The sequence below is a fragment of the Glycine soja genome, chromosome 14 (assembly GCF_004193775.1).
Source record: "Glycine soja cultivar W05 chromosome 14, ASM419377v2, whole genome shotgun sequence".
NCBI lineage: Eukaryota > Viridiplantae > Streptophyta > Magnoliopsida > Fabales > Fabaceae > Glycine > Glycine soja.
Genome location: NC_041015.1, coordinates 27,706,203 through 27,733,328, shown reverse-complemented (window position 1 = coordinate 27,733,328; position 27,126 = coordinate 27,706,203). Strand labels below are relative to the sequence as shown.

The following is a 27,126-nucleotide window of genomic DNA, read 5'->3' as shown; positions in this document are numbered from 1 at the left end:
TAACCTTTATCTGTTTATGGCGTGTTTAATTCCCATAATAAAGTTGAATGTGTTGTTTCAGTGGTCCAAAAAATTAATTGTTAAAAGGGTCGATTTCCCATATTTTTTGGATTTTTAAGCTTTGTTTTGACGTGTTACTTGACGGAACCGGGGAACGGGACTATTTTTTTTGGGTTCTTTGACGTCCAAACATGAGAAATGGCCGCCCTCCATTGTCTCACACCACTGGCACACCCACGCAAAAAAATCCCAAACATGGGTACTTGAACATGGAAAAAGGGTCGATTTCCTATTTTTTTTGGATTTTCAGGCTTTGTTTTTACGTGTTAGTTGACGGAACCGGGGAAAGGGACTATTTTTTTTTGGGTTCTTTCACGTCCAAACATGAGAAATGTCCGCCCTCCATTGCCTCACGCCATTGGCACACCCACACAAAAAAATCCCAAACATGGGTACTTGAACATGGAAAAAGGGTCGATTTCCTATTTTTTTGGATTTTCAGGCTTTGTTTTTACGTGTTAGTTGACGGAACCGGGGAACAGAACTATTTTTTTTTGGGTTCTTTGACGTCTAAACATGAGAAACTAAAATCTTCCATTGTCTCACGCCACTGGCACACCCACGCAAAAAAATCCCAAACATAGGTACTTGAACATGAATTTTTTTTAAAGTCATCATTGTAGTATCTTATATGACGATTTCATTGTCATGTAAATTTTTTTTTATGATGGAATCATAATTTATTATATATCATAATTACTTTAAAAATCTTACTAACACATAATTATGAATTATGAATTATGAATGATTTTAGAAACATTTATTTTTTATGTAATTCTTACAAACAAAACTCATGATTCTAGGTTCACTTTTTTAAAAAATAAATTTAAAACACTCGTAAACTTCGCTTAACGACCACAAACAATCGAAATAATAAACTATATTATAAAATAATAAACCGTGCAAAACACGTCAACTATTAAACAAAAAATTGTAATAATTACACATATTCATGTCAACTACAACACAAAAAATAAATACAATGATCAATGGTCCGTGTAGCGTCTCTAACGAGCCCTGACAGTCTCATCAGCACTGGGTCCCCCTCTCGCGATCGTCAGGCAGTCCTGCATAATGTCATATAACTCTGTGTCTGCAGTGACTATCCTAAGGTTGAGCACACGCTCCAACCTCTGTGCAATCGCCTCATATCCCTCATAATCATCCTGTCAAAGTCATTAAAAACATTTATTATGAAATTTAAAATAAATAACAACTCATAAAATATTAAACGCACAAATAATCTTACCACATGTGGAGGGGGGTCAAATGCTACTGGAACCTGGGGGCTGGGCGGCTGTATGTAGTCCTCAGGGTCTACGGCTGGTGCATCCCTCTGCTGGTCACCTGCCTGGGTCGGTATCATGAATGGGTGAGATATGCGGAAAAACCACTCCATGTAATCCGCAGATACCTGCCCAGACACTAGACAAACCTGACCCACAGGTAGTAAGTGATCCGCAAACTGCATCCACCTGTTATCTATCTGATCGTGTGACAATCGTGCACTAACAGGCGGCAGAGGGATGCTCTGGATGTAACCAAACTGGCGTACCACCCTCTCCGGTCGAGCTGTGACGACCATAGGACCTCATCTCAGCTGACCCTGGAAAGATTAAATCTCCTGAAATGCCCTAACCCCCCGATGCTCCAAAAACGGCAATCAGGACACATCTGTGACGGTCAAACCATCACAATGTGCCCTGTAGGGTGCTCCTGTGATTCCCTTCATGTGCGCCTTCGACGTCAACCACCGGGAAGCACGTGGGGACGTCTCCTAGTATGTATCGTCAGTCACGCACTGGTGCACACTAGGGAAGTGCTCATAGATCCAACACTACACAATAATTGAGGTTAACATAACATAAAAACATGTTTAAATCATAATCGAACGTAACATATTAATAAACACAAAATTTACTTGAAGTAGCGTCAAGTACCCCGCAAGCTATCGGGTGGTGGTCCTACAAGCCTCATCTAACTGGTCATACATATGAACCAGCGCGGCAACTCCCCAAGCGTAACCACCACTATGAGCGAGGTCCCGGAAAGCGTCAAGGTGGACCACATGCATGTATGTTGCACTCTTATTAGCAAAAAGAGTGCAACCGACAAGGTGCAGCATATAAGCACGAGCTACGACAATCCACCGCCGGGCCTGACATCTCGTCTCATATATGTCTCGAACCCATCCTAATCGTACATATGCTCCACGTGTGAGTGTTGTCTTGGCTCTGGCCTCCTCGGCAGACACTTCCAACAACTCCGTAAGCAAAAATTTGGCCTCCTCCGTATAAAGAGCGTGAAAACTGTGCAAGGCGCCAGTGATGGGCAAATGTAGGATTGACGACACATCATCCAATGTGATCGTCAGCTCTCATACAGGAAGGTGGAAGGTGCTAGTCTCACTGTGCCACCTCTCCACAAATGCGGATATAAGTTCAGGATCGCCAGTAATAACTGAACAAACTATCAGTGGACTTAATCCTATGGCAGTCACCAGGCCTTCAATCTCAGGAACTGGCCTCCCAATCAGTGTCACCTTCCTCCCATGTGACACTAATTTCAAATCAGGATGTTCCTGATTTGAAGTACAAATTATACAATTATTAAAAAAAATTAATCACAAACAAATAAATCAACAATGATAAATAATTAACAAATTAAAATACCTGTCCACTCCAAACGGCATGTGCAACATGCTCGGCAAATGATGTGAGCACTGACGGGTCTCGTGGACCACCAGGGAATCCCTCAGCAGCATCATCACCATCTGACCCCTCACCACTATCAGCACCCTGTGCGTCCGCACGCATCTCAGGTGCCTTCGTAGCCTGCTCAGGAAAATCGTCAGTCATGTCAGCAACGTCCTCAGCCATATCACGTCCCTCCGTAGTCATCTGATGAACGCGTAGCCTACGGGCTGAGGCAGTAGGCCTACGCCTCTCGGGAACATCAGCAGCATCCTGGTCAGCAGGTCTATCTCTGCCTACAACTCTACCTATGACACGACCTAAACCTCGTGTTCTGACCATGATCTGCAAATCATGTCGAACACGTATTTTTTTCGGTCAAAATATACACAATTTTCTTTATAAGAAAAACAACTTTATTTATAAACAAATAAAACTAACTTAAATCAAATAATTTTCTTTATAAAAAAAAAGAAACTTCATTTCTAAAAGAAACACAACTACATTATTTAGTAAACATCCACAACTTAATTTTAAAAAAAAAATAAACAACTTCATTTATAAAAAAAAACACAACTAATATAAAAATAATTCATTACTAAACTTCCACAACTTAATTTAAAAAAAAACTTCATTTATAAAAAACCACAACTAATGTAAAAACAAATTCATTAGTAAACATCCACAACTTAATTTAAATAACAATTTAAAAAACTTCATTTGTAAAAAAAAAAACACAACTAATGTAAAAATAATTAATTAGTAAACATCCACAACTTAGTTTAAAAAAATAACTTCATTTATAAAAATATCCACAACATAATTTTTTAAAAAATAAACAACTTCATTTATAAAATAAACACAACTAATGTAAAAAAAATTAATTAGTAAACATCCACAATTTTTTTTTATAAAAAAAATACTTCATTTATAATAAAAAAAAGTAAAAAACTAATTAATTATAAAAAATTAGTATTTTTATAAAATTTCCAAAACACACAACTTTATTTATAAAAATAAACAACTTCATTTATAAAGAAAAAACACTAATTTTAAAAAATAAACAATAAACAAAAACAAACACAACTACTTTTATAAACAAAAAAATAAATAATTTACAAATTAATATTTAGTAAAAATACACAATTTAAATTATAAAAAAAACATGACATCAAAAACCCAAATCTCATTTTTCATAAAATCTCAAAAACAAAATAATCAAAATAAATACAATAATTCATTTTAAAAAAAACAAAACAATTTCTGTTAAAAAAAAAACACTTTCCGGAAGAAGTGGTTCTTCCGGAAATTTGAAAGGTCATCCGGAAAAGCGCGTCTTCCGGAATTCTTCCGGAAGAACCACTTCTTCCAGAAAGTTTTCGGAAGAGGTGTTCCGGGAGTCTTCCGGAAGAAGTACTCTTCCGGAAGACGTTTGGTTACTTTCGGAAGAACACTTCTTCCGGAAACCTTCCGGAAAAGATTCTTTCGGAACTTCCGGAAGAACCCCTAACGGGTCTTCCGGAAGACTCCGTCGTCAGCCATTTTCCCCATTTTTTCCGGCGTACTCTCGTCTTCTCCCCTCTCGTCTTCTACCCTAAGGTTACTATCCTAAGGTAACTATCCTAAGGTTCCATTGCTACAACAATGCTGCATATTACAAGCAAAGGGTAGGGAGACTAACCTGTTCGCAGAGAAGAATAAGACAACCTTGGGCGCGCCTCGCGGAGAAGAAGCAGGTTCACGAAGAAGAGAAGAAGAAGCAGGTTCACGGAAGAGAAGAAGAAGCTGTTCGAAGAAACTGTTTCTTCCGAGAGATAATTCGCACTTTTAATAATTTTATCTTAAAGGGCAAAATGGTAGTTTCAATAAATTGCTGGGTGCACCAACAATATTGTTGGGTGCACCTAGCATTTCCCTCCAAACTCACTCTTAATTGTTATAACTTAGTAGAAGTCTTCAAGAAATTATATAAAATAATAATAAATAATAAAAAAGTAGCTTTGGGGTGAGAAAGACCCGAACTGTCGATCTCAGGAAAACTCAGAAGCTATGAGACCTACACTATAGCCAACTACACCACCACCCCTTTACAATTTTCTTTACCCTCAATGTTATCCAAATTTAATTTGGAAATCCAAAGTCATCACCATAACTGCGGCATTTCAATTTCTAAATATAAGTATCAATAGAAACAAAAGTTAATAATGCTATTTTATTACAAAATTTGTTGTATTATGTTACGACAAAAGTAAAATGAGTGCCGTTTTTTATAGTATGAACTTATGAGTAGTGTCAAATATACGCATAGTGTATATACACAAAATCTTACAGCATTTTAATTGATGGATGAAATTTTCTCTTTCATCACTTCATCCACCCCCTAAAAAATTCGGTTTATTAGTTTCATTTTCCTCCAGAGATCTCTATACAGAATCTCTCTGTGCATTCAACATTTCCATATCGAATGACGAATATTATTGCAGATAATTCACCAATGTATAAAAATTAACCTTTCATCCTTCAAAAGTTTATCTTAATATTTTTATGGATACATTACGAGTCACTGTCATCTGTAATTATAAATTGGATAATTTGGATCTGTTGGTATATGTGCATTAGCGTATCAGAATTTTTCTTTTCTTCAAAAATTACAAGTTTAAAGAGAAAAAAAATGTTCCATTAGACCATTGCAATCATTCTCTTTATAATTAATATTTTTTTTCCTGTAGCGATGCTTTCAAATAAAGAATTATCAGCGGATTGGATTTGGCTCTTTGTATGATTAAGCTTGTTTCTTAAAATGCAAAGGTGGGAAAAGCAAGACAAGAATCATATTCAAATTAAATATACACTATGGTAAGTACCAACAAATAGGTTCTATGGTGTAGTGGTTAGCACTCTGGACTTTGAATCCAGCGACCTGGGTTCGACTCCCGGTAGGACCTTTTTAAATCAATTTTCATTTTTAATAATATTTTAATATAATATTGTTGGACCATTTTCAATGAATGAACATCATCTTTCACTACATTTTTTTTCTTGATCGACGTTCGATCTCTGCAAAATTAAACCAATTTCTTTAAGGCAAAAACGACTTAGATGGGTTGGAAAACATTCAAAATTATCATTCCTAGTTGGTTGGAACAAACAATGACTTGTATAAGATACACGATTCAAATTAATTTGGAGTGTGCATATAAAAACGAGTGCTGATATTTGGTGACCAATATACTGTACGTGGGGATGGATGTAAGGACTAGGGAAAGACGGAGCAAGGGCTCAAGATTGGTTATGCCTTCTTCTTTTTATAAATATTATATACATACTAGTTTGTAACCTGTGCGTATGCACGGATCGTCTGATTATTTATTTAACAAGCATTAGATTTTTATTTTTTCAAATCCTCCTTTTGTCAATAGTAAGTACGAATTTAACAAATTCATCATAATCCTTTTTTGGATTGTGTACTTCTTTATCTATGAAGGGAAAAATGATGCACATATATAATTAAATTCAGATTTTGCATCCACGTCCAGTCCAACAATCAGTAGTAAGACTTACATTTTGCAAGGTAATTTACATAAGAGATAATAAACCTTTTCTTATGTTTTTATTCATGTAAATTTTAAAATTGTTCCCTTGCTGGTTGTCATTATAAATCCTGGATGAAACATTAAATAAAAGCTGAACAACACTCATGTTGTATGTTACATTAAATAAAAGCTGAATAACAAACCTATAGAGTAGCTCTCTTCTGCCAATATCTTTGTCGAGTGTTCGGTAAAAGTACGAATGTGAGCATGCTCACCTATTCCAGTTATCTTCAATATCCCCTGTTGTTCTCCAACTATTTCCCACAGTTTTGGCCCAAGTTGTTGGGTCTTGCCATCCCCTATGTTTGAGTAGCATTGCAACATAAAATATTTAAGTCAATTCTTAGGATATACAAATTGCAGAAATAATTAGAAAGATACTTAGTGTAAAAAGAAGAAATATAGTGAAATGCACAATCAATTTCTTTGGATACAATTTCAGAGGAAGATGCCCTTTTTTATGCTTCTTTTCCCCTTGAACAGAAAATGATTTTTCATCTTCTAGTGGATGCTAGAATTTACTTCTTATTATGTGATATTAGAACCATATTTTCATTGTGCTTCTTAACTATATATATTTACATGAGAGATAGGTGGAGAGAATGAAAAGGGGAAGCACAGAGGCAATGTGAAATAGGTAAAAATAAATACTTGCTCACAAAGTGGAGTATTGAAAACCCTCTTTTTACCAAATTGGTCTGCTAATCCAGTAGTGCAACGGAAGACCCCACCAAAGCTTACATCCTCTCCAAAAACATAAGAACTGTGATGATGTGAAAGAAGATAAGGATGTACAAAAGATATTTATGTTATCCAAAAACAACTCATAATAGTGCAACGGATAGAACCTTAAAGTTATACATGTAACACAGAAACTCAGTTTATCAATTGAGTCAATATTAAAAGAAACAAAATCATACAACTTTTCAAACATGCTGAAGCTCCATTGAGATATATAATATATGAATAATACTTCATTAGAGTTTGTTTATTTAGATGCTGAAATACAGAGTGCAATGAATAGAACTTTAAAGTGGGACTGTAAGTTGTAACACAAACTTTATATCAATTTCAGTTTGTCAATTGAATTAATAACAAAAGAAAAATAATCATACAACATTTCAAACATGCTTACGCTCCATTGAGATATATAATATCTAAATTATAGTTTAATACTTTGTTTACTCAAGTGCTGAATACAAAGCTTCCAACAACAACTTTTGTGAACAAAGCTTGGTTTATATTATATGCAGTTTTTGTCAACATAATTAGAGGGAAATTAGAGCAAATAGAATACTAATTTTACATGAACATAATGAGCCAGAGCCTTGATTCCTGAAGGAAATGTTGAAGCCTTGGGAACCATATTTCCCTAACATCATTTGAAATTTGTCAGTGGTATCGAAAATAGATTTTAATCTACAAAATTTAAATTAACAGGCACTTGGATTTTAAGCATATAAATTAATTGCAAAAGACAAAATTAAGGGATATTGAATATTGATTACTTGATGGTCTCGATTAAGTTCGGCCCAATAGTCATCTAGAAATCATGAAATTAATATAGTTAAAATTGTTTCAATTTGAGGCTTGCTAAAGAGCTCCAGAAAAAAAAATATAGTATTAGCTCAATAAATAAATGAGAATCATTTTTCAACAGAATATACAATTAAAACTTAAAAATATACAACAACTTACTTCTCCATCGGCCAAAGCAATGACCATGATTGTTGCAGCTTCCATGACCCATGAAAGAGGATTCCACATAAATCCTAAAAACTTCAAAACCTTGCTCTCCTGGAAAATTCATACAAAAGCTCAGTAGAGAAACTAAACTTGGAAGTAGAAACCAACTTTCGATTAAGACAGGAATAACTCTCTTTCAAAGTTCTCCTTCAAAGGAAAAAAATAATTCTTTCTTATTAACCAACAGTTCATAATATCATATCATGCCTGTGTCAGATTTTGATAAATATATATTCCTTTTTCTTTCATCTCTTTCTCTCTCCCTCCCTCCCTTTCTCTCTCCCTCCATCCCTTTCTCTCTCTCTCTCTCAAGTCTCACCTTTCTATCTTTCTTTTCCTTTCACCCCAAAATGGTTGTACTTTACATTTTCCCATCAAATAATAGAGAAAATGGTATGTTTCACATCTTCTCTCTCTCTCTCAAGTCTCACCTTCTTTCTCTATTTTTTTCCCTTTCTATCTTTCTTTTCCTTTCACCCCAAAATGGGTGTACTTTACATTTTCCAATCAAATAATAGAGAAAATGGTATGTTTCACATATGCTAAATCAAAGCATCTTTCCACACTGAAGAGTGAAAAAAGAAAAAGAAAAAGGAAAAAATTTAAGGGAAAGACCTTCTTCTCCTCAAGTTTGTTGTGGCCAAAGATGACCAGCCTCTCCTCAACAGATTCTGTTGTTAGCCCATTTGAATCACACCTCTGAAAAACTTCCTCAAGTGGAACATTTTCCTGCAAAGAGATTAAAAGGAAAAAAGTAGCCAAAAAAGAAGAAAATAAAAAACAAAACCATAATCCACACAAAAACAGAGGAAATTTGCCAAAAAAAACAGAACAGGACTTAAAACTTCCAACACCAGGATCATAAAAACAAAACCTAGAAATACTCATCAACCCCATGATTTTTTCTTAAAAAATACTAAAAAAATTTAGAAATGTAAACCACAACATAAGAACCAAACATGAATAGTTCAAACAATTCCATCAACAAAGAGAGAGAAAAAAAAATAGAGAAATGTAAATTGTAAACCTCCACGCATTTACACTTACCATAATTTTTAATTGCCATCTTTTTAAAAATATAATTATTTTTAACTAATTTTCCTTTGGTTTTCCATCCTATAGAAGTTAACGACATTTGAACTTTAAAGGATGAGAAAAATAATGTTTTAATCGGGAAATCACTGTTAATTTACCGGGATAACATCTAAGAATATTCAGAAAAAAAGGAGTTGCTTGAAAAGTGGTTTTCTTAGTAAGGTAATTTTTTTTTATTAAAACTAAGTGATACCACAAGAAATGCTCACTTGGTATAAGCCATACAATGTAAATACAACGTAAATTTAACCAATGGTAAAAAAAGAACACCAACCCAGATCACAAAAGTACAAACCCCCATCCCACAGGCCATAGTCAAACAATATTAATTTTTTGAAAGTGTGAAATTTCGAACCCCAATCCTATCCTACAGCCAAAATGGTGGAGTTGGTGTGATGACTGTTATCAACATTGTTGAGTGTTGAGAGTTGAGATGCACCTCTTGGGATTGAAAAGTTTGGTTTAACTAAAATTAAGAGAATAAGTCAACCAAACACTTAAATCCATTGATCGCAGAGTTTAACTGCAGTAACTAAAGGAAGAAAGTTTTATACCTCCATGCCATTGATGTGATCTGAACTCAGCTTTTAGAGTGTGTCTTCATGGTTCAAGATCTGACTTGAGGAAAGGTTTTAGCTTGTCTTCAAGGAAATCATTCCCAAACACCTGAGAAAAAATAAAGAATACAAATTTTTAGCCACAATCTCTTCAAAGACTTTCTAAAACATAGAAGAAAGCATTTATGCATGTTCCATAAAAATGAACAGAGCCCCATAAGCAGGAAGAAAGAGAAGAGTACCGTAATTGTGTTAATAGTGACCTCTCCATCAAGCAAAAATTTTCTTCCATCATCATTTCCTGCGTATGCAAGTACCTATTTTGGAAATTTCATCAGTCACCGAATTTGCTTCCTATTTTGAAATTGAACAACTTTAACAAGAGAAGAATCCCATGACTCAATACATTCCATTGATTTCAGTACAAATTTTGCAATTGTAAAAGCAAATTAAGGAATAAACAAAGACATTAACTATGGCTTATGCATAACCAACCATATCCCCTGGAAGTTCAGCACTGAGAGGTATCCTCTCTCAACTCCCTCTAGCATCAGAAGTGCACAACAGAATCGAAGATTTTCTGACAATCCACCCTTCCTTCCCTTTGAAGCTGGTGGAATTGAATTGATAGTTGAAATCTTCGTCTTCAGCAGAAGGAATCGAACACGGAGCTTGAGTGTTTCCTCCATCGTTCGTCTCCAGAATCGTTTGCCTCGTCCCGAGAAGAGTATCCTTAGAAAGCTATTCATGTTAGATCGATTCAGGGAATACATATATAAACTCAAAAAACTGAAGGGAAAATTTAAGGGTTACCTATATAATTGAAAAAAATAAAAGAAAATCCAAACATGCATAAACTGAAGGGAAAATTTAAGGGTTATCTATATAATTGAAAAAAATAAAAGGAAATCCAAGCATGCATTCACAAACAAAATGATTATTCAAACCCGTGGTAACGTGGAATAACAGTTCCATTAGCTAAGCACCTTTTGCTTGCACTAACCCCATTCGTTAACAGTTCCATCAAGTTGTTGAACCATTAAGTTGTCAATAACAGTCTGCTGAGTTGGGTCTTGCTCATCGTCACAAACAGCAACATAAAAGTTAGATAGAGCCAAATAACCTTTAGTAAGTCCTAACCTGAGCCAGTAAAAAATTCTTTAGTTAACAACATTATTGTAGAATAAATTGAACCAACCTTGCCAACCAAAGCAGGAGCAATAATGGTGTTCACATTGTCCACATCTTGCATGTGCAACCAAAAACCATGTAAAAATAAACTACTGGACCGAGAAATCGCATACCTATGACTAGGTTCCTTGGAAAACAGGTGCCATCCACCCTACTTACCATGACCTTCAGAAAATATTCAAACCAAAAAAGAAAAATACAAAAAAATCAACACAAGCAAAGGATATGTTCGCGCATCCAGGAAAAAAAATAACAGAGAACAAAAAATAAGGTACACAAAAAACTTGCAAAAAAGAAAAAGAAAAAACCCCCCCACTACGCAGAAATTAAAAATATTCCAATAACAACAAAAGAAGTCACGGATCTTCAAAAATAACCCAAGATCCACCTTCAAAAACATATTGAACACGCAAAGGAGAATTCACCAACGCTTATGGAACCTCCTACAGAGATGAAGAGAGAGGAAAAATCTAGAGAATGAAGATGAGAAGAGAGAGTAAAAATGCAACATGCTTCTGGAACCTCCTACAGAGATAAAGAGAGAGGAAAAATCTGGAGAATGAAGATGAGAAGAGAGAGTAAAAATGCAACATGCTTCTGGAACCTCCCACAGAGATGAAGAGAGAGGAAAAATGCACGCGTCAACAAATGAAGCCAGGGCAAAATGCACGTGTCAACAAATGAAGCAAGGGAAAAATGACCAAAAGACCAACAAATGTGCCACATGTCAAGCTCTCAGACATGGGCATTTCAGGGATTTCCCTATACATCTCTTTTATAAGACTTAGTATAGACATTTGCTAAGTGGATATAAGTTAGCAAACCATATACATACATATATATATATATATACATATATATATATATATATATATATATATAATTAATGTAGACCCGTTTGCTTTTTAGAAGGTGTACGTTAATTAGTAAATTATAACTCCAACTAATCTTAAAATATAGACCCGTTTGCTTTTTAGAAGGTGTACGTTAATTAGTAAATTATAACTCCAACTAATCTTAAAATGCACCTGGGGTGATAGCTAGGGAAAATATTCTTTTGTAAGAGAAAATAAGTGGTGGTCAGGGTTTTGTTTTCTCTAAGGGCAATGTGAGTGGTGGTGGTTATGCAAATGAGCCGCCTGATGGCGATGAGGAATATACTCCACAACCTAGGCTAAACTTTAAACAACTCTTTGTGAAGGAAGTTGTGACAGATAGACCTAAGGTTGATCTTATCAAAGAAAACCTTGAGCGTATTGAATACGAAGAAGGCAACAAACTTAAACCAAGAGTAATTTTGGCAGATTCAATTCTAGAGGGACTTTGTGCCCCATGGAAGGAATTTTTTGTTGTGAAGCTATTGGGAAAGAATATAGGGTTTACTACCATGCATGATCGTCTTGCTAGAGCTTGGAAGATGCCTGGAGGTTTTGAGGTCTTGGGTTTGGGCAATGGATATTTTATGGTCAAGTTCGACAAGGATGAGGATCGAAAAAAAAGTCATTGAAGAAGGGGCCACGGATGATCTTCGATCATTATTTGACGATTCAAACATGGTCAAAGGAGTTTATCTCACCATCAACCAAGATAGAAAAAATGTGACACCCTCTAATTAAATCAAATTTATTCAATAAAATCATAAGTAAATTCACATGGGTAAAATGTTCACATTCACGTTGATCACCGAATTAAAAACTTATCAATTAAAGGTATGAAAACATCTTCGGCTCAAAACAAGGTCATCCAAAACTCCAAAGAATGAACTAAAGACTCAACATGTGAAACAAAATGACAAAAACTACATGTCCATAACTTCATGCAATTAATACAGAAACCCATGTCCCAATGTCACATCCTATCAGAGCATTATGTTCTAACGTTTTCTAGCATGAGGTTCTCCATAGTCATCCACCTAACCATTTGCTCCCACTAACACAAAGTTCGAGATCATCACAAGATCCAAACACAAACAACACACAAAGAGTGAGTTATCACATTCTTAACTAATAGAGAGAAATGGGACAACATAGATATACATATCATATAAATGAAATACAACTTACTTAAACACAACTCATGTCATTCCACCACTTATCGCGTAACATCACATCTCAACATTACACGTCTCACACATTTTCACATCATTCACGTACTCAATGATCTAAACACAATATCACTCAACCAATCAATATTGATCAATACACAAGTGTTATGCAACAAATATATTAAGATTCAATCTTATATGCAATGTGGTACCATGTCAGTGAAAAACCTCGTTGGGCACCCAGGAATACATGACATGACAGACCACACACTGGTAAGTCATGCCACTCTCACTAGGTAAAATCATAGGGAAACCAGTTAGGGTCACGCTATTTTATGAGAATGCTCTAACCATGTGGGATTGACACATGCTTAAAGGAACACTCAAACTGAGTGTATTTACCCCCAAGGCCTAGACTCTAAAGAATTCATTAGGGCTTTTCCCTCCTAATTCAGGTCCAACCTAAAAAACATTTTAGCACAAAGATTCTATCTATGAACTGTACAAGAAACACGACTCCTCAATTGTTCTCAAAATAATTTTAACTCGTCGTGTCTCAAAGTAATTCAAATCGTCGGGTTCCCACACTGGATACCATCACAATACTCGTTGCGCATTAACTTGTCGCCCATAAAGGATTTTACAGTTGTGTGATTGCACAGTTCATAACTCACATCTCAATATATACAATATCTCAATACACATGTATCTCACAATTCATCACATATTCAATTTATCACTTATACATAATCTCAGTCATAGTTTCATGATCCCAATATAATAATTTATCATGCTGATCTAGTAAATTTTGTCGAAAACACAAAAAAATTATACAAAAATTCTTCTCACAACATGGGAAGTAAAACCCCTCAAACAATTTCACATAATCATATCAAAATTAAAGGAATTAAAATCATAGGTTCAAAAACACACAAAAAAACCAAAAGCACTCAATTTTATCAACCAATCCACATCAGAGCATCAATTGGCCCGTGAAACAAAAAAATCTCATAATTATAATCGCAAAAGAAGAATTACAATATAGTAAACATCCCAAAATAAATCCCAATTTGACCCTCTAAGGATCTCTACACATGTTTATTTTAACCCCAATTATAATAAACCCATCCCTTATCTCTAAGCGAGCTCACGTGTGTAGTCTAACAATGATAGAGACATCTTTAGTGGTTCCCTAAGATTTCTCAAGATTTTCCTCTGGTTGCTCTGTCAGGGTTTCCAAGCGTTAGAGAGAAGGAGAAGGGATTGAAGTCTCAATTTTACTGTCTACGTGTGAGGGCTATTTCTACCTCCACAAACACTAATTCCTAAATCCCAACGGTGAAGATGTACCAAAATGAGTTACAAACTTGGTGTTCAAATTTCACAATGATCCAACGGTTAACGAGTCCAGAATCATAATTTTATTAAAATAGGTTTGGGTATATGCAAAAAAAGAGAGGGTTTTGGGAGATGAAGAAGGGAAAACGAATTTGAGAGGAAGAGAGAGCATAAAGACGTATCGTAAAGGTAAAAACTGACCTAATATGTCTCCATTTATAACTAGGGTACTCTTAGTCTATTATTTACTATAATTTTCTTTATTTTATTATTTTATATAAAGAAATTCTATTTTACTCCCTATCAAATGAATAAATAAAATATCCTTTTTATTTTCTAAGAACATATATTTATTTTATTTACCTTAAAACCATTATTTTAATTAATAAAAATATTTCTTCTTATTTATTTAATTACAAAAACCTCATTATTTTCCTAAAACTCTATTTATTTCTAAATAAAATCATTTTTAATTTATTTTTCAAAAAATAAGGTGTTACAAAAAACATTAGCTTAGATTAGGTTTTTAGGCCTAAATCTCTTATATTATGATGAACCGTTACATGGGCCATATAACCAAACCTAGCTTTGGATGTACCTAACACTTTCTACCGTTACATGGGCCAAATAACCTGACACTTTTTATAACAACATACATGTAGGTTTAGATGTACTTGAACCTAATTTCAGGCATATAACCGAATTAGAAAAGTTAAAAACTTGACACTTTTTGTACAACAACATAAATGTAGGTTCGGATGTACTTAGACCTAGTTTCGGGCCAAAAAGTAATAGATTTAAATTTTGCGAGGATGAAAAATAGACAATTTTTTTGTAGTTACGGATTTCAAATATTTTCATATTTATGAGGGTGAAAAACATATTTTAGCCTTTTTTTTTTAATAAAAATTATCGGCACGCATGACTTGCTGCTGTCAAATGCTTATACAACATTTAGGGAGTTTGCATAGATTTTAAAACAAAAAGGGAGACGTGTATATTTTTCATAAACCTCAGGAGAGACATATGCAGGTTTTCAAAAGTAGGAGGAGATACCCGTCTAATTTCCTTAAACCTCAAAAGAGACATGTGTCATTCAAGAAACAATGACCTAATTCATCAAAATCAATAAAAGTAGTTAGATTAGTTAGTTTGTCACAAATTTTAATTTTATTCCTAGATTACCCATGATATTAAATGATTTAAGATATGATAATTTTTCAAAAGATAATTTTTCAATCAATGAATGTGTCTTATTTTTATTAATAACTCAATAAATGCACCCATTTTCATGGGGGAAAAAGGGTAAGCATTAAGGGTAAAATGTAAATTTAAAAATAAAGTAATCCTATTTTTCTTATAATTAGGATCAATAAAATATTACCTTTTATTTTTTATATATAGGATCAAAGGTAATATTTCTTAATTTATATAATTAAAGTGAAATATTATAAATTATTTAAAAAATATTGACGTGATCGATTTAATCATTCATTAATGTTCATTTTGATTAAACCAAATCAATGGATATGGTTATTTCATTTTTAGTGATATATTATAGTATAGGATGTTTGTTGGTTTTAGTGAGAGAAAGACTCAAAATGCTTTAGGTTTTAGGAGTTTTGCATAATTTTTCAACTCAATCTTCATCTTCAAAAAGCCTAGGTATGGGGAGTTTTCCTAATTTCCCTCATGAACAATGATTAATGTGATGCTATTGGACTGTTGTGGGGTATTTTAAACTTGAATATGACACTTGGGTGTGCTCATGTTTTGAAAAGGGAGAAAATGCTATTACTTGTTTGGCTGAGAACTATTTCGATTTTTAACTTGATTTTCGAACTGAGTTTTTGTGATTCAAGCCATGTCATACGGTTTTCGGGGTCTTTAGACCTTGTTGGATTTTTTTTTTTTATTTTTCTGAACACTATAAATATTTTATTTTGAATTTTCTCTTTTTCTCAAAATCTATGGGGGATCGTTTTTGATTTTGCACAATTTTTGTGGGTTTAATCTGAAGGAGCCATTTGGTATGAATCAATTACCTAGTCATGACAAACACTCATAAAAATTGACAAATTCAGAAGGAGTGAAAATAATTTTCATGACCCAAATGCTGAATATGGACTTTAGGCTGACAAATAAATTGGAAAAAAAAAATTCTGCGAGGAATTGGACTTTGAAAAACTTATATGTTGAAATATGAACTTGTAGAAGTGTTGTGTTTTTCTTGGAATTTATTGAAGTTAGAATCTAATTTTAATGATTTAAAATGGTGTAATATGAAATTCTGGACAACTAGTAGTAATAAATGCTAATTAAATACTTTTTGTGAGTTGTGAGTCTCTACCAAATTAACATCTTAATGAAGCTCTGTGCATAAGATTTCCAATTTACAAGTTGATTAAGTCTTTTTAGGATTTTCCAAATGATGGTCTTCAATGATAGGAAAATTTTTATTTTTAATGCAAAATAATTATTAATTATGTGAATTTGAACTTGGAGAATTTTTGCAGTGAATTATACATGATAAATAGTTAAATATCCCATGCCTTGCATGAATTATGATTTTAAAATTATAATATTTTATATTATTAATTTTTAATGTATTTAACTATTATATTTTGATTTAAAATATTATTATTATTTAATTTATTACTATTATCATTCTAATAAATATTTACCACAATTAAATAAAATCATCATAATAAAATAAGTTACCATAATTATAGAAAAAAGCATTAGTGTTAATTATATTTAAATTTTAATTAGAATCAAAATATATTTGTGTTAAAAATTAATTTAAATTAGAAAATATATTTATTAATTAGTTAAAATATTATAGTCATAATTGATTACTATAATTAAAATAATTACCTTAATTAAAATTAAAATATATATCAATGTTTTTAATTAATTATAATTATAATATAAATATATACTAAATTGTAATCGTGGTTTACCTATAATTTTAAATTGGTGATTTTAATCCTCCTATTTCAAAATCAAAATATTTAATCTTTCGAATTTCTATTTTTCAGTACAAAAATAAAACAATAAATCACTATACCGAGAATGAATAACATGCAGGTTTTGATGATGCCAAAAAGGTTACTTGATGAGCATAAATTGAATCAAGTCAAAAGAACAAGATCAAGTAAATCTAAGATAAGAACTTCATAAATTTGTTTAAAGAATCTCAATTTGATTGTTTTAGTTTGGCCTCAACATCTTGAGTATCAAACACTCTTTTATCAAAGGCTAAATCAGTTCAAAAAGATATTTTTGAACTGGTAATTGATTACCAGACTGTGTAATCAATTACCAGAGAGTTTGTGAAGATGTTTTTGACTAACGGCACAAAACTTTTTGAATTTTGATCTATGTAATCGATTACCAGAATCCTGTAATCGATTACCAATGAAGAGATTTCAATTTTTTTTTGAAAAAACATGACTCTTCAGAAATACAACTGTGTAATAAATTACCAAAATCCTATAATCGATTACCAGTGAGAAAATTTCAGAAAAACTTTTTGAAAAGACACGCCTCTTCAAATCATTTTGAAAAGGCACAATGGGCCTATATATGTGTGTCTGACTTTGAAAAGTAAGAGAGAGAGATTTTAAAAGAGAACTTAATTATCAAATGCTCTCTAAACAATTATTGGTCAAACACTTGCAAATCAACAGAGTATTCTTCTAAGATCTTCAACTTATATTATCATCTCTAAAAGAGAAAAATTCTTCTGTACATTCTAAAAACATTGTTGTGATCAAGAGACTGTTTGCTTCTCGACTTGTGAGAATCCTGAACACCCGAAAGGGATCCCAAGGTGTGTTCAGAAGTTGTAAAGAGTTTACAAAGTTAGTGAAAAATCTTAAGTGAGTTTTTTGAGGACTGGACGTAGGCACGAAAAGTAGTCGAACCAAGATAAAACAAGTTTGCATTTCTCTCTTCCCTTATCTCAATTATTTTATTGCAGATTACTTTGTCTTGTGCAGTTAAAAGAACATTATTAAATTGATTGTTTCTTTTTCTTCTTCTGCATTATGAACCTATCATATATCATTTAAAAGGGGGTTAAAGTTTGTTAGTGAAAATTTTTTAAAACTTAATTCACCTCCCTCTTAAGTTATTGAGGCCGCTTGTCCAACATATACCACTTACTTTGTCTTGTACAGTTAAAATAACTAGATGGAGCTTCTTTATAGGTTTTGTGTTCATTATATTTGACAATTCTATTCATATCAATATAAATTCACATGCAACTCATGAAATCAAGCATAGAAAAAAAAAAAAGCCCTGTGTAACTCATCAAGCAATTCATCAACCATAGGAATTGGAAACTTGATAGTTACCCGATTAGGGGCATAATAATCAATACACATTTGCCATATGGAGTCCTCTTCCTTAACTAGAATTATAGGACTAGAATAAACACTAGCACTGTTAATAAACAAAGTAGTAAACATCACGACCACACAGAAAGACCACATTGACACGATTCTAATTAGTAAACAAAGTGTATATTTCTTCTGCAAATAGAGGTATCACTATGTATTCTAAATTACATTCATAAATTGACAAAAAAAACTTTTAGCAAGTTAATAAGAACATGACAAAAATGGTAATTGAGATTGAAGAAACATAAAACTTGCCTCATGAGGTGCAAACTGCTGACTTTGCAATGGAAAACAAAGGGACCACGAGCTTAACTGGAAATTATTTTGGAAAATAATCAGTAATCAGAAACAGAATAATTCAAAATGATGCCAGAAAATATCAATACCTTGTGAAAAATTTCATCCTCAAGCTTTATATATATTATTGCCTCATCACTATCAATGCTTTGTTTTCTTTTTTGTTCTACATTCTTGAGCTATGTTATAACACCACAAAAAAAAACAGAGTAAAATGTCAAGAAACAATGATAGTGGAGCATAATCACATAAGCTAGAAATATAGAAATAGAAGGGACACACTACAAAGCACACATACCATGTAAATTTTGGTAAGTATTATATAATCCTTAAACTAGAAGGAATTTTGGAGCTCTTCCATCGGCTGTTAAATGCAACACAACAATTTAATTTCTAAATAGACAAAAACCCTCCTTAGCAGTCAAACAAAAACATGTAGTAACATCTAACCTCATATTTCGTGGCCCACGACACTTCGTTAAAAAGGACATCATAAAGAGATGGCAAAAGCTGGGAGGAAGGTTCAACATGCGCCACAATACCAGGAGACCTACATCACGCGCTTGCTCCCCTAACAACAATCTCAACCGGTCATCAACACCCTTCTCTTGGCGCCGTGCTTTAAGGAGGAGAAAATCCTTAACTGTCGCAATACATTTATGCTCCTAGGCAATAAAAGTATTTACAAAAAAATTGAAAAAATAAGTTTTTAAGTAAAATTGATACATATGTAAGAGAATGCAAGTGAGTTACTCTGTATCTATATAAATTAAGAGCTGTAAAAGAACGAAGAGTCCTTCATCGTCATCATCCTCAATCTTAACAACAGAGCCTACGGTGGTCTGTGCCAAAATCAAGTCTACAAAGGCAATCAAATCCCATTCTTGGTCATCAAGGTAGGTTTGCAGCAAGGTCTTGGCTACGAGAAAATCATTAGGTTTGGGATCAAAAAATGAAAAATCTGCTTGGACAACTCCCTAAAACAAGAATGAATTTCACTGGTTCAAAATGTTGAATTAGAAACACATTAGGGTTAGGATAAGAGGTCTCACGCTGTAATCCTCGTTGGATAAATCTTCTTGGACAACTCCCTTGAACAAGATGCATATTAGTTAGTTCAAAGGTGAAATAAAAAAAAAATAGGATTGATAGAAGAGGTCTTACATAGTCAATAGAGGAGGGTTAGGGTAGGGTTTGGAGAGTGACGCTTTGTTGGCATAGAAGAGAGAGAAGTAATGCGAGCGAGAGCGAGTGAGAGCACTAGCAAAGGGGGAGAATGCCACGGCTTCGCACGTTGGAGGTCGGCAAGCCCACGCTGGTGTTGCCCTCACAATGAAGCCCAATGAATCCCCAACGCCGATGGTATCGTCAGGTCGAGTCCTGAAGCTTCCACAAACCGCACGACTTAAACTCCAAAGGTCACCTTTGGCTATTCTTACGAAAGTAGTCCGGATCTAGCTAGTTTTATGGATGAATTAGCGAAAAGTCTCTTATCCAATCACAACGGTTTTCGTGAAACCGTCTTAAAAAAATATCATTTTAAGACAATTTTCGCAAAATCGTCTAAAACCGTCTTAGAAAACTATCATTCTAAGACGGTTTTACCGCCTTATATACTAAGACAGTTGTACGAGAACCGACGTCGAAGGTGAGTCATAAAAAAATGTTTTTTTAGTAGTGTGTATAATACTTGGAACTACTTTGTTGGAAAGATAGGAAGAGAATCAGAGGATATATAGAGGGTGGCGGCATCGCAACAAATTCAGGCTCAAGAATTGACAGGCAAATTGAATGTGTTCGTATTGATGTGTCAAAAACTTCTCAATTAGTTTGTATATATTGCAATAAAAAGTTACCCTAGGATATGTTGGTTTTAATGTTTATATCTGTCTTAATCCAATAAAAATTGATTATCATGTATTTTGTGGCCACTAAAATCATTTTTGTCCCAATGTATATTAGAATTCAAAACTTTCCCTATTTGTTCACAAATCATAATCATATTGATCCATGCTCGTATGTTACTTTTGTTGGAATTTATCTCTGTGCTGACTGTTTCTTATGTCATATTTAGGTTTAGATATCTACTGAGTCTGACAATCAAATTTGATACTCCATATCATTTTTTGCTTTAGATAACGCCTGATTACAAATTCCTAAAAGTATTTTCTTGTGCTTGTTATCCTTTTCTTAGACCATATCAATCTCACAAGCTAGAATTTTGAACCACAAAATTTGTTTTTCTGGGTTACTCACCCTGTCACAATCATATCGATTCATGCTCATATGTTACTAATATTGGAATTTGATGGAAGCTTGCTTGTGAAGCTTCTATGGAGGCTGGATCTTTGAGCTTCAATGAGGTTCTTCAATTGTGATTTTCCACCATGGAGATGCAGCAGAAGATAAAGGAGAATCCACTAGGGAATAAGCCATGGAAGAAGGAGCTTCACCACCAAGAGAGTGCCTTGGATAAGAAGCTTAGAGAGGAAACTTCAATGGAGGAAAAAAAAGAGAGAGAGAGGGGGGAGGGAGCACGAAATTGAAGGAGGAAAAGAGGGAGAGAAGTTGAATTTTGAAGTGTGTCTCACAAGACTTTCATTCATCAAAGTTACAACCAGTGTTACACATGCTTCTATTTATAGCCTAAGTAGCTTCCTTGAGAAACTTGCTTAAGAAGCTTCCTTGAGAAGCTTGCTTAAGAAACTTCCTTAAGAAGCTTCTTTGAGAAGCTTCCTTGAGAAGCTAGAGCTTAGTTACACACACCCCTCTTATAACTAAGTTCACCTCCTTGACAAGCTTCCTTGAGAAGCTAGAGCTTAGCTACACACACCCCTCTAATAGCTAAGCTCACTTCCTTGAGATGAGAAGCTAAAGCTTAGCTACACACACCCCCTATAATAGCTAAGCTCACCCTCATGCCAAAATACATGAAAATACAAAAAGTCCCTTCTACAAAGACTACTCAAAATGCCCTGAAATACAAGGTTAAAACCCTAAACTACTAGAATTGTCAAAATACAAGACCCAAAAGAAAGAAAAATCTATTCTAATATTTACAAAAAAGAGTGGACCAACCTTAGCCCATGGGCTCAGAAATCTACCATGAGGTTCTTGAGAACCCTAGGGCCTTGTTTAGCAGCTCTAACCCAATCCTCTTGGAGTCTTCTACCCAATACCCTTGGGGGGTAGGATTGCATCCGAATTTGTCTCCTTGTTGATTATTTTGTTGCACAAGTGACCTCAATAACTTAAGAGGGGGTGGGGGGGGGGGTGAATTAAGATAAAAAATTTCTCGTTTAATTGACTTCTAGATCCCCTTTTAGATCTATATTGATGCAATCCTACCCCTCAAGGGCATTGGATAGAAAACTCCAAGAAGATTGGGCCAGAGATGCAAGAGAAGACCCTAGGGTTCTCATGAGCCATAAGGTAGATTTCGGGCCCATGGGCTAAGTATGAGCCCACTTATCTTTGTACGTATTAGATTAAGGTTTCATTATTTTTGGGCCTTGTATTTAGGGCTCCATAATGTAGGTAGGGTACCCTAGAAATGTAGGATTTTTCAGCCTTTGTATTTTAGGACACCTAGACTAGTTTTTGTATTAGGGGTAGTTTTGTAATTTCACATGCATTAAGTGAATATTTGATGTGTGTGTTGGGAAATAAATTTAATTGAATTGGGAGAACTCAATCCAATTAGATTTTAGAGGGGGAGGTGAGCATTTGCTTGTTACACCCCATTGCCACATCATATAGTCACACTTTGTGCATGTCCTTCATGTTGTACATGCCTCATGACACTTAAGCACACTTAGTGGAGAATCTTGGACTTGATCTTGGATTACTGAGATGAACCATAACTAAAATTCACTAATCATAATTAGTGAAATTTTGGCTCCACAAATTCAAATTCAAGTGAAATTTGAATAGAAATTCAAATTTCCTCCCAATTTTGTGTGACACTTAAGTTATAAATAAAGGCCATGTGTGTGCATTTTTTTTTCAACTTTGATCATTTGAGAATTACACTTCAAAGTTCAGACCTCATTTGAGGCATATAATTTCGTGCTCCTTCTCTCCTTCTCCTTTCACTCATCTTCTCCTACCTTCAATCTCTTATCCATGGCTTCCTATGGTGGTGAGCTTGTTCTTGACTCATCTTCTCCTTGAAGTGGCATCTCCAATCATCTTTCTTCCTTCTCTATTCCGCTACAATTGATCTTCAAGAAGCAAAGGACTCCATTGATGAAGAAGATCCAAGGCCTACAAGCTCCACATGGAGCTACATCATTCCTAATCCAATCAAATTTATTTCCCAACACACACATCAAATATTCACTTAATGCATGTGAAATTATAGAACTACCCCTAATACAAAAACTAGTCTAGGAGCCCTAAAATACAAGGGATGAAAAATCCTACATTTTTAGGGTATCCTACCTACATTATGGAGCCCTAAATACAAGACCCAAAAATAATGAAACCTTAATCTAATATGTACAAAAATAAGAGGGCTCATACTTAGCCCATGTGCCCGAAATCTACCCTAAGGCTCATGACAATCCTAGGGCCTTCTCTTGCATCTCTGGTCCAATCTTCTTGGAGTCTTCTATCCAATGCCCTTGGGGGGTAGGATTGCATCATATATGTTAAGAATATTGAAGATGAAGATGAAAATTATATCAACAGAATAATTCAAGTGTTCAAGATAAATAAAACATGCAAGATAAAGTAATCAAGATAAGGAAGAGAGAAATGCAAACTTAGTTTATCCTGGTTCGGTCACTTCTTGTGCCCATGTTCAGTTCTCAAGCAACCCACCTGAGATTTCCACTAACTTTGTAAAAATCATTTTTACAACTTCTGAACACTTGAGGGATCCCTTCCCCTTGTATTCAGGAAACTCACAATTCAAGAGACAAACAACCTCTTGATCTCAATAAGTCTTTAAAGAAAGTACAAATGTTTTTCTCTCTTTTAGAGAAGAAGATACAAGATGAAGTTCTTAGAAGAATCCTTAATTGATTTGCAAGTGTTTAGCCAATGATTTGTTTATGAGAGGATAAGACAATAAGGTTTTGAAAAACTCTAAAAACTTTTGTAGATAAGTCACATATTTATAGGCCCTTGGTGGCTTTTCAAAAATTTAAGAAGAGATGTGACTTTTCAGAGTAATTTTTAAAATTTCCTCACTGGTAATAGATTACAGCTCTTCACTAATTGATTACACGGTTATGTAATGAGGGGTCATAACTTTTCAATTTGAATTTCAGGAGTTTCGTCACTGGTAATTAATTACAGTCAAGTGGTAATTGATTACAACTTTCAAAATTCAAATTTCAAACTTTCTGAAAAAGCTTTTTAAAAAAATTTTGCTTCTGGTAATCGATTACAATGCCTGATAATCGATTACCAGGGGAAAAATGCCTTTTTTAGAAATGTTAAAAAATATTTTAAAATCTTTTGATAATCAATTTAAAAATTATGTTGTGAGGCCAAACCTTTGCAATCATTTAGAGACTCTTTTAACAAAGATAGACTAAGACCTAGCTTTCTTCTTGATCTTTTGTTTTCTTGGTCTTGATTTGGATTTGAAATAAAACTTGTGTTGCTTTTATCTTGACATCATCAAAACCTTCATACACATACATTCACATATTTCTGATTTCATAATTAGGTTCGGATATCTACTAAGTTTGAAGGTCAAGATTTTCTTTGGCACCATGCACAATGTCTCTTGGAATCGTCATCATCAATTGAAGTGGACAAGATATTTGGATGTGATAGTCTCCTAACTTCTAATTAGTTAACTATCAGTGGCTATGCAATGAATAATAATGGTATGGTGATTAATATGGTTAAGAAAGTGTGATTTTATTGCCATAGTGGTTGAGTCTCTTTGTTTTCATTGCACTCCTTTCAGAGAGAAATAGTTCAAAGACCTATGGAATCTAAAACATAGACTCAAGTTAAAACAACAACATTGCATAAAATGCTGGAAGCTATTGGTCGAAACACAAAAGGACAAACAAATTATTTATTTGACCGTTGTTATGGAGTTCTTTGTGATTTATTTTGAAAATATTATCCCAAAATATGTTTAATTCCTGTAACTGTAATATTATTAAGATTTTAGTGCTGATGGGATGATGCTTGGACATCTTGATCATTGCCCAATTTTTTCTTATTTTCTGCATTGTAATAGAAGAACCTACGAGTGCACTAACATTTTTGACGGGAATCAAAAGTGTTCTTCTTCTACCAAAGATAAAAAAACATAAAGAAGAGATATGGAAAATTCCTAGTAGAACAAAGAATCAGTACCTTATAGATATGGAAAAAACATAAAGTTGTTTGTTTATTGTTTACAAAGGTTCAAGTCTCAAAATAGGAAGAAACCTGTTAAAAATTTGCATCTTCCATTCAACAAGGGCAACATTGAAAGGATGGGTGAAGCTTCTACCATGACCACCAATAAAGTGCAGCAACTCAATATGAAAGAATATAAGACACAATTGAGGATGCTTAATTCGTCTACTGAGATTAGCATGTGAGTTCAAAATGTTTTAGCTTATATGTTTACCTTCAACATAAATTTTGTTTAGTTAGCTAACTAAGAAATTTTGCCCAGAATCACCATCCTCACTTTTTATTCCCATGTAAAGCTACTACAATCTCCAGATAACTCATAATCGGGTGAAGTGGAAAATGACATGACTAGAGGAATAGAAATGAATTGAATGTCGAAATCTAAGGCAATCTGTGAAATCAAAAGATTATTCTATGAAAAAATTGGAAACACTTGGGAGGAGTGGGAAAACCAGAAATTTCAGAGCTAACTTGAAAGATTTTCCCCATTGGATACTGCTAACCTTTGAAGATGAAGTGTGAGGATCAATAACTAATTAGCACAACATTGGACATCGAGTTTGATTGGAAATACCTATATGGCTTGCTTGGTTTATTCATTGTCCTCAAGGTGTTGGGGCTTCAAACCATGGCTTCCAAAAGTAATATCGGGATCCCAAGGTTTATCCCAATGAAACACATCTGGTTTAGCAGCTATCCATAGTGCAAAGGCAACTAGTTGGCGCTTGCGTGAGACCATGGTAGTCCCATAGGACTCAGGTCCCATCTCAAACAGTGACATGTGTAACAGCCGTGCCTTTTAATTTTTCCTATAAATTAATTAATTAATTAATTAATAAACAAATAAAAAAATAAAATTAATTAGGTCATAATTTCCCCACTATATAAATCAAATTTTAACCTAGAACAGCTTTTACAAAACACCTTCTGTTCCTTTTTTCTTCTTCTGACGTACGAGAACCCTAATAGAGCAATCGAAGAAGGAGCTCTAGAGAGCACCAGAAACGCCACAATTGCTAACGGAGAACGTTTGAGCGACTACATCGAGGTAAGGGATGAGTTACTCACGCTTGGGGATTAGAATGAACATGTATAGGGATCTCTAGAGGATCAATTTTGGGGTATTTTTGGTTGTTTTATAAAAATTTAATTCATGAACCCTTTCAAATTCAATATCTAAACGCTAAATTGAGTGTAATATCTATTATCATGAAATTCTATGATTGTGTTTAGTGTATATTGATATGATATTTTTTTGTGTATATCAGATTTTTTTAAAATTGCCAATTGTTATTACTTGATTTCTTTTTATATATTAGCGCGTATGATTTTCGTTGTTTTGCGCTTGTGATTTACCACTTTTTTGGAATGTGTCAGTGAATTGTTATCATTGGAATGAAAAATTTGACCAAAATAATTGTATTCCTTTTTGTTTGTAATCAAATTTTATGAACCACGCGTATTGTATGGCTTTGTTGAAAATATATATATCCTCTTTTTGCTTGCAATTCACACGTATTGTCTTACCACGCTTGTTTTATATATATATATATATATATATATATATATATATATATATATATATATATATATATATATATATATATATATATATATAAAGTAGATATCATGATTTTTGATGAAAGTGCCCCTATACGTGCTTCTCGTAGCTTGAAAATTTAATCTCATGTGTTGTACTTATTCTTCCACACACACACATATCCTCCTTTAAAA

The 27,126-nt window shown here is 33.8% G+C and overlaps 1 protein-coding gene, 1 non-coding gene and 1 pseudogene across 6 annotated transcripts; 1 reads left to right on the top strand and 2 right to left on the bottom strand.

Annotated features, from left to right (window-relative positions):
• The first annotated feature begins 5,626 nt into the window (after positions 1-5,626).
• Positions 5,627-5,698, top strand: TRNAQ-UUG. The gene has a single exon. It is a non-coding gene; the product is annotated as a tRNA-Gln (tRNA).
• A 533-nt stretch (positions 5,699-6,231) lies between these two features.
• LOC114384584 lies at positions 6,232-11,515 on the bottom strand. Of its 5 annotated transcripts, XM_028344287.1 has the most exons (9): positions 10,240-11,515; positions 9,987-10,061; positions 9,742-9,853; positions 8,708-8,821; positions 8,045-8,143; positions 7,855-7,889; positions 7,653-7,718; positions 7,006-7,109; positions 6,232-6,645 (listed from the first exon to the last, which is right to left on the bottom strand). In XM_028344287.1, the coding sequence occupies exons 3-9, from the start codon at positions 9,745-9,747 to the stop codon at positions 6,461-6,463; spliced, it is 609 nt and encodes a 202-aa protein (XP_028200088.1). In that variant the 5' UTR covers positions 9,748-9,853; positions 9,987-10,061; positions 10,240-11,515; the 3' UTR covers positions 6,232-6,460. The 5 variants fall into 5 exon arrangements, with proteins under 5 accessions (XP_028200088.1, XP_028200085.1, XP_028200086.1 ...); XM_028344284.1 differs by lacking the exons at positions 9,742-9,853; positions 9,987-10,061; positions 10,240-11,515 and having other exon boundaries at positions 8,708-9,731; XM_028344285.1 differs by lacking the exons at positions 9,742-9,853; positions 9,987-10,061; positions 10,240-11,515 and having other exon boundaries at positions 7,036-7,109; positions 8,708-9,731.
• Positions 10,743-26,173, bottom strand: LOC114383972 (annotated as a pseudogene).
• Positions 26,174-27,126: the final 953 nt, after the last annotated feature.

Coding starts and splice junctions, on each gene's coding strand:
- LOC114384584 (XM_028344284.1), bottom strand. CDS start 8,989: ATGGGGTTGATGAGTATTTCTAGGTTTTGTTTTTATGATCCTGGTGTT. Junction 7,890..8,044: donor TTGCTTTGGCCGATGGAGAA/GTAAGTTGTTGT, acceptor CATGATTTCTAG/ATGACTATTGGGCCGAACTT. Junction 7,110..7,652: donor CTCTGGCTCATTATGTTCAT/GTAAAATTAGTA, acceptor ACATCATCACAG/TTCTTATGTTTTTGGAGAGG.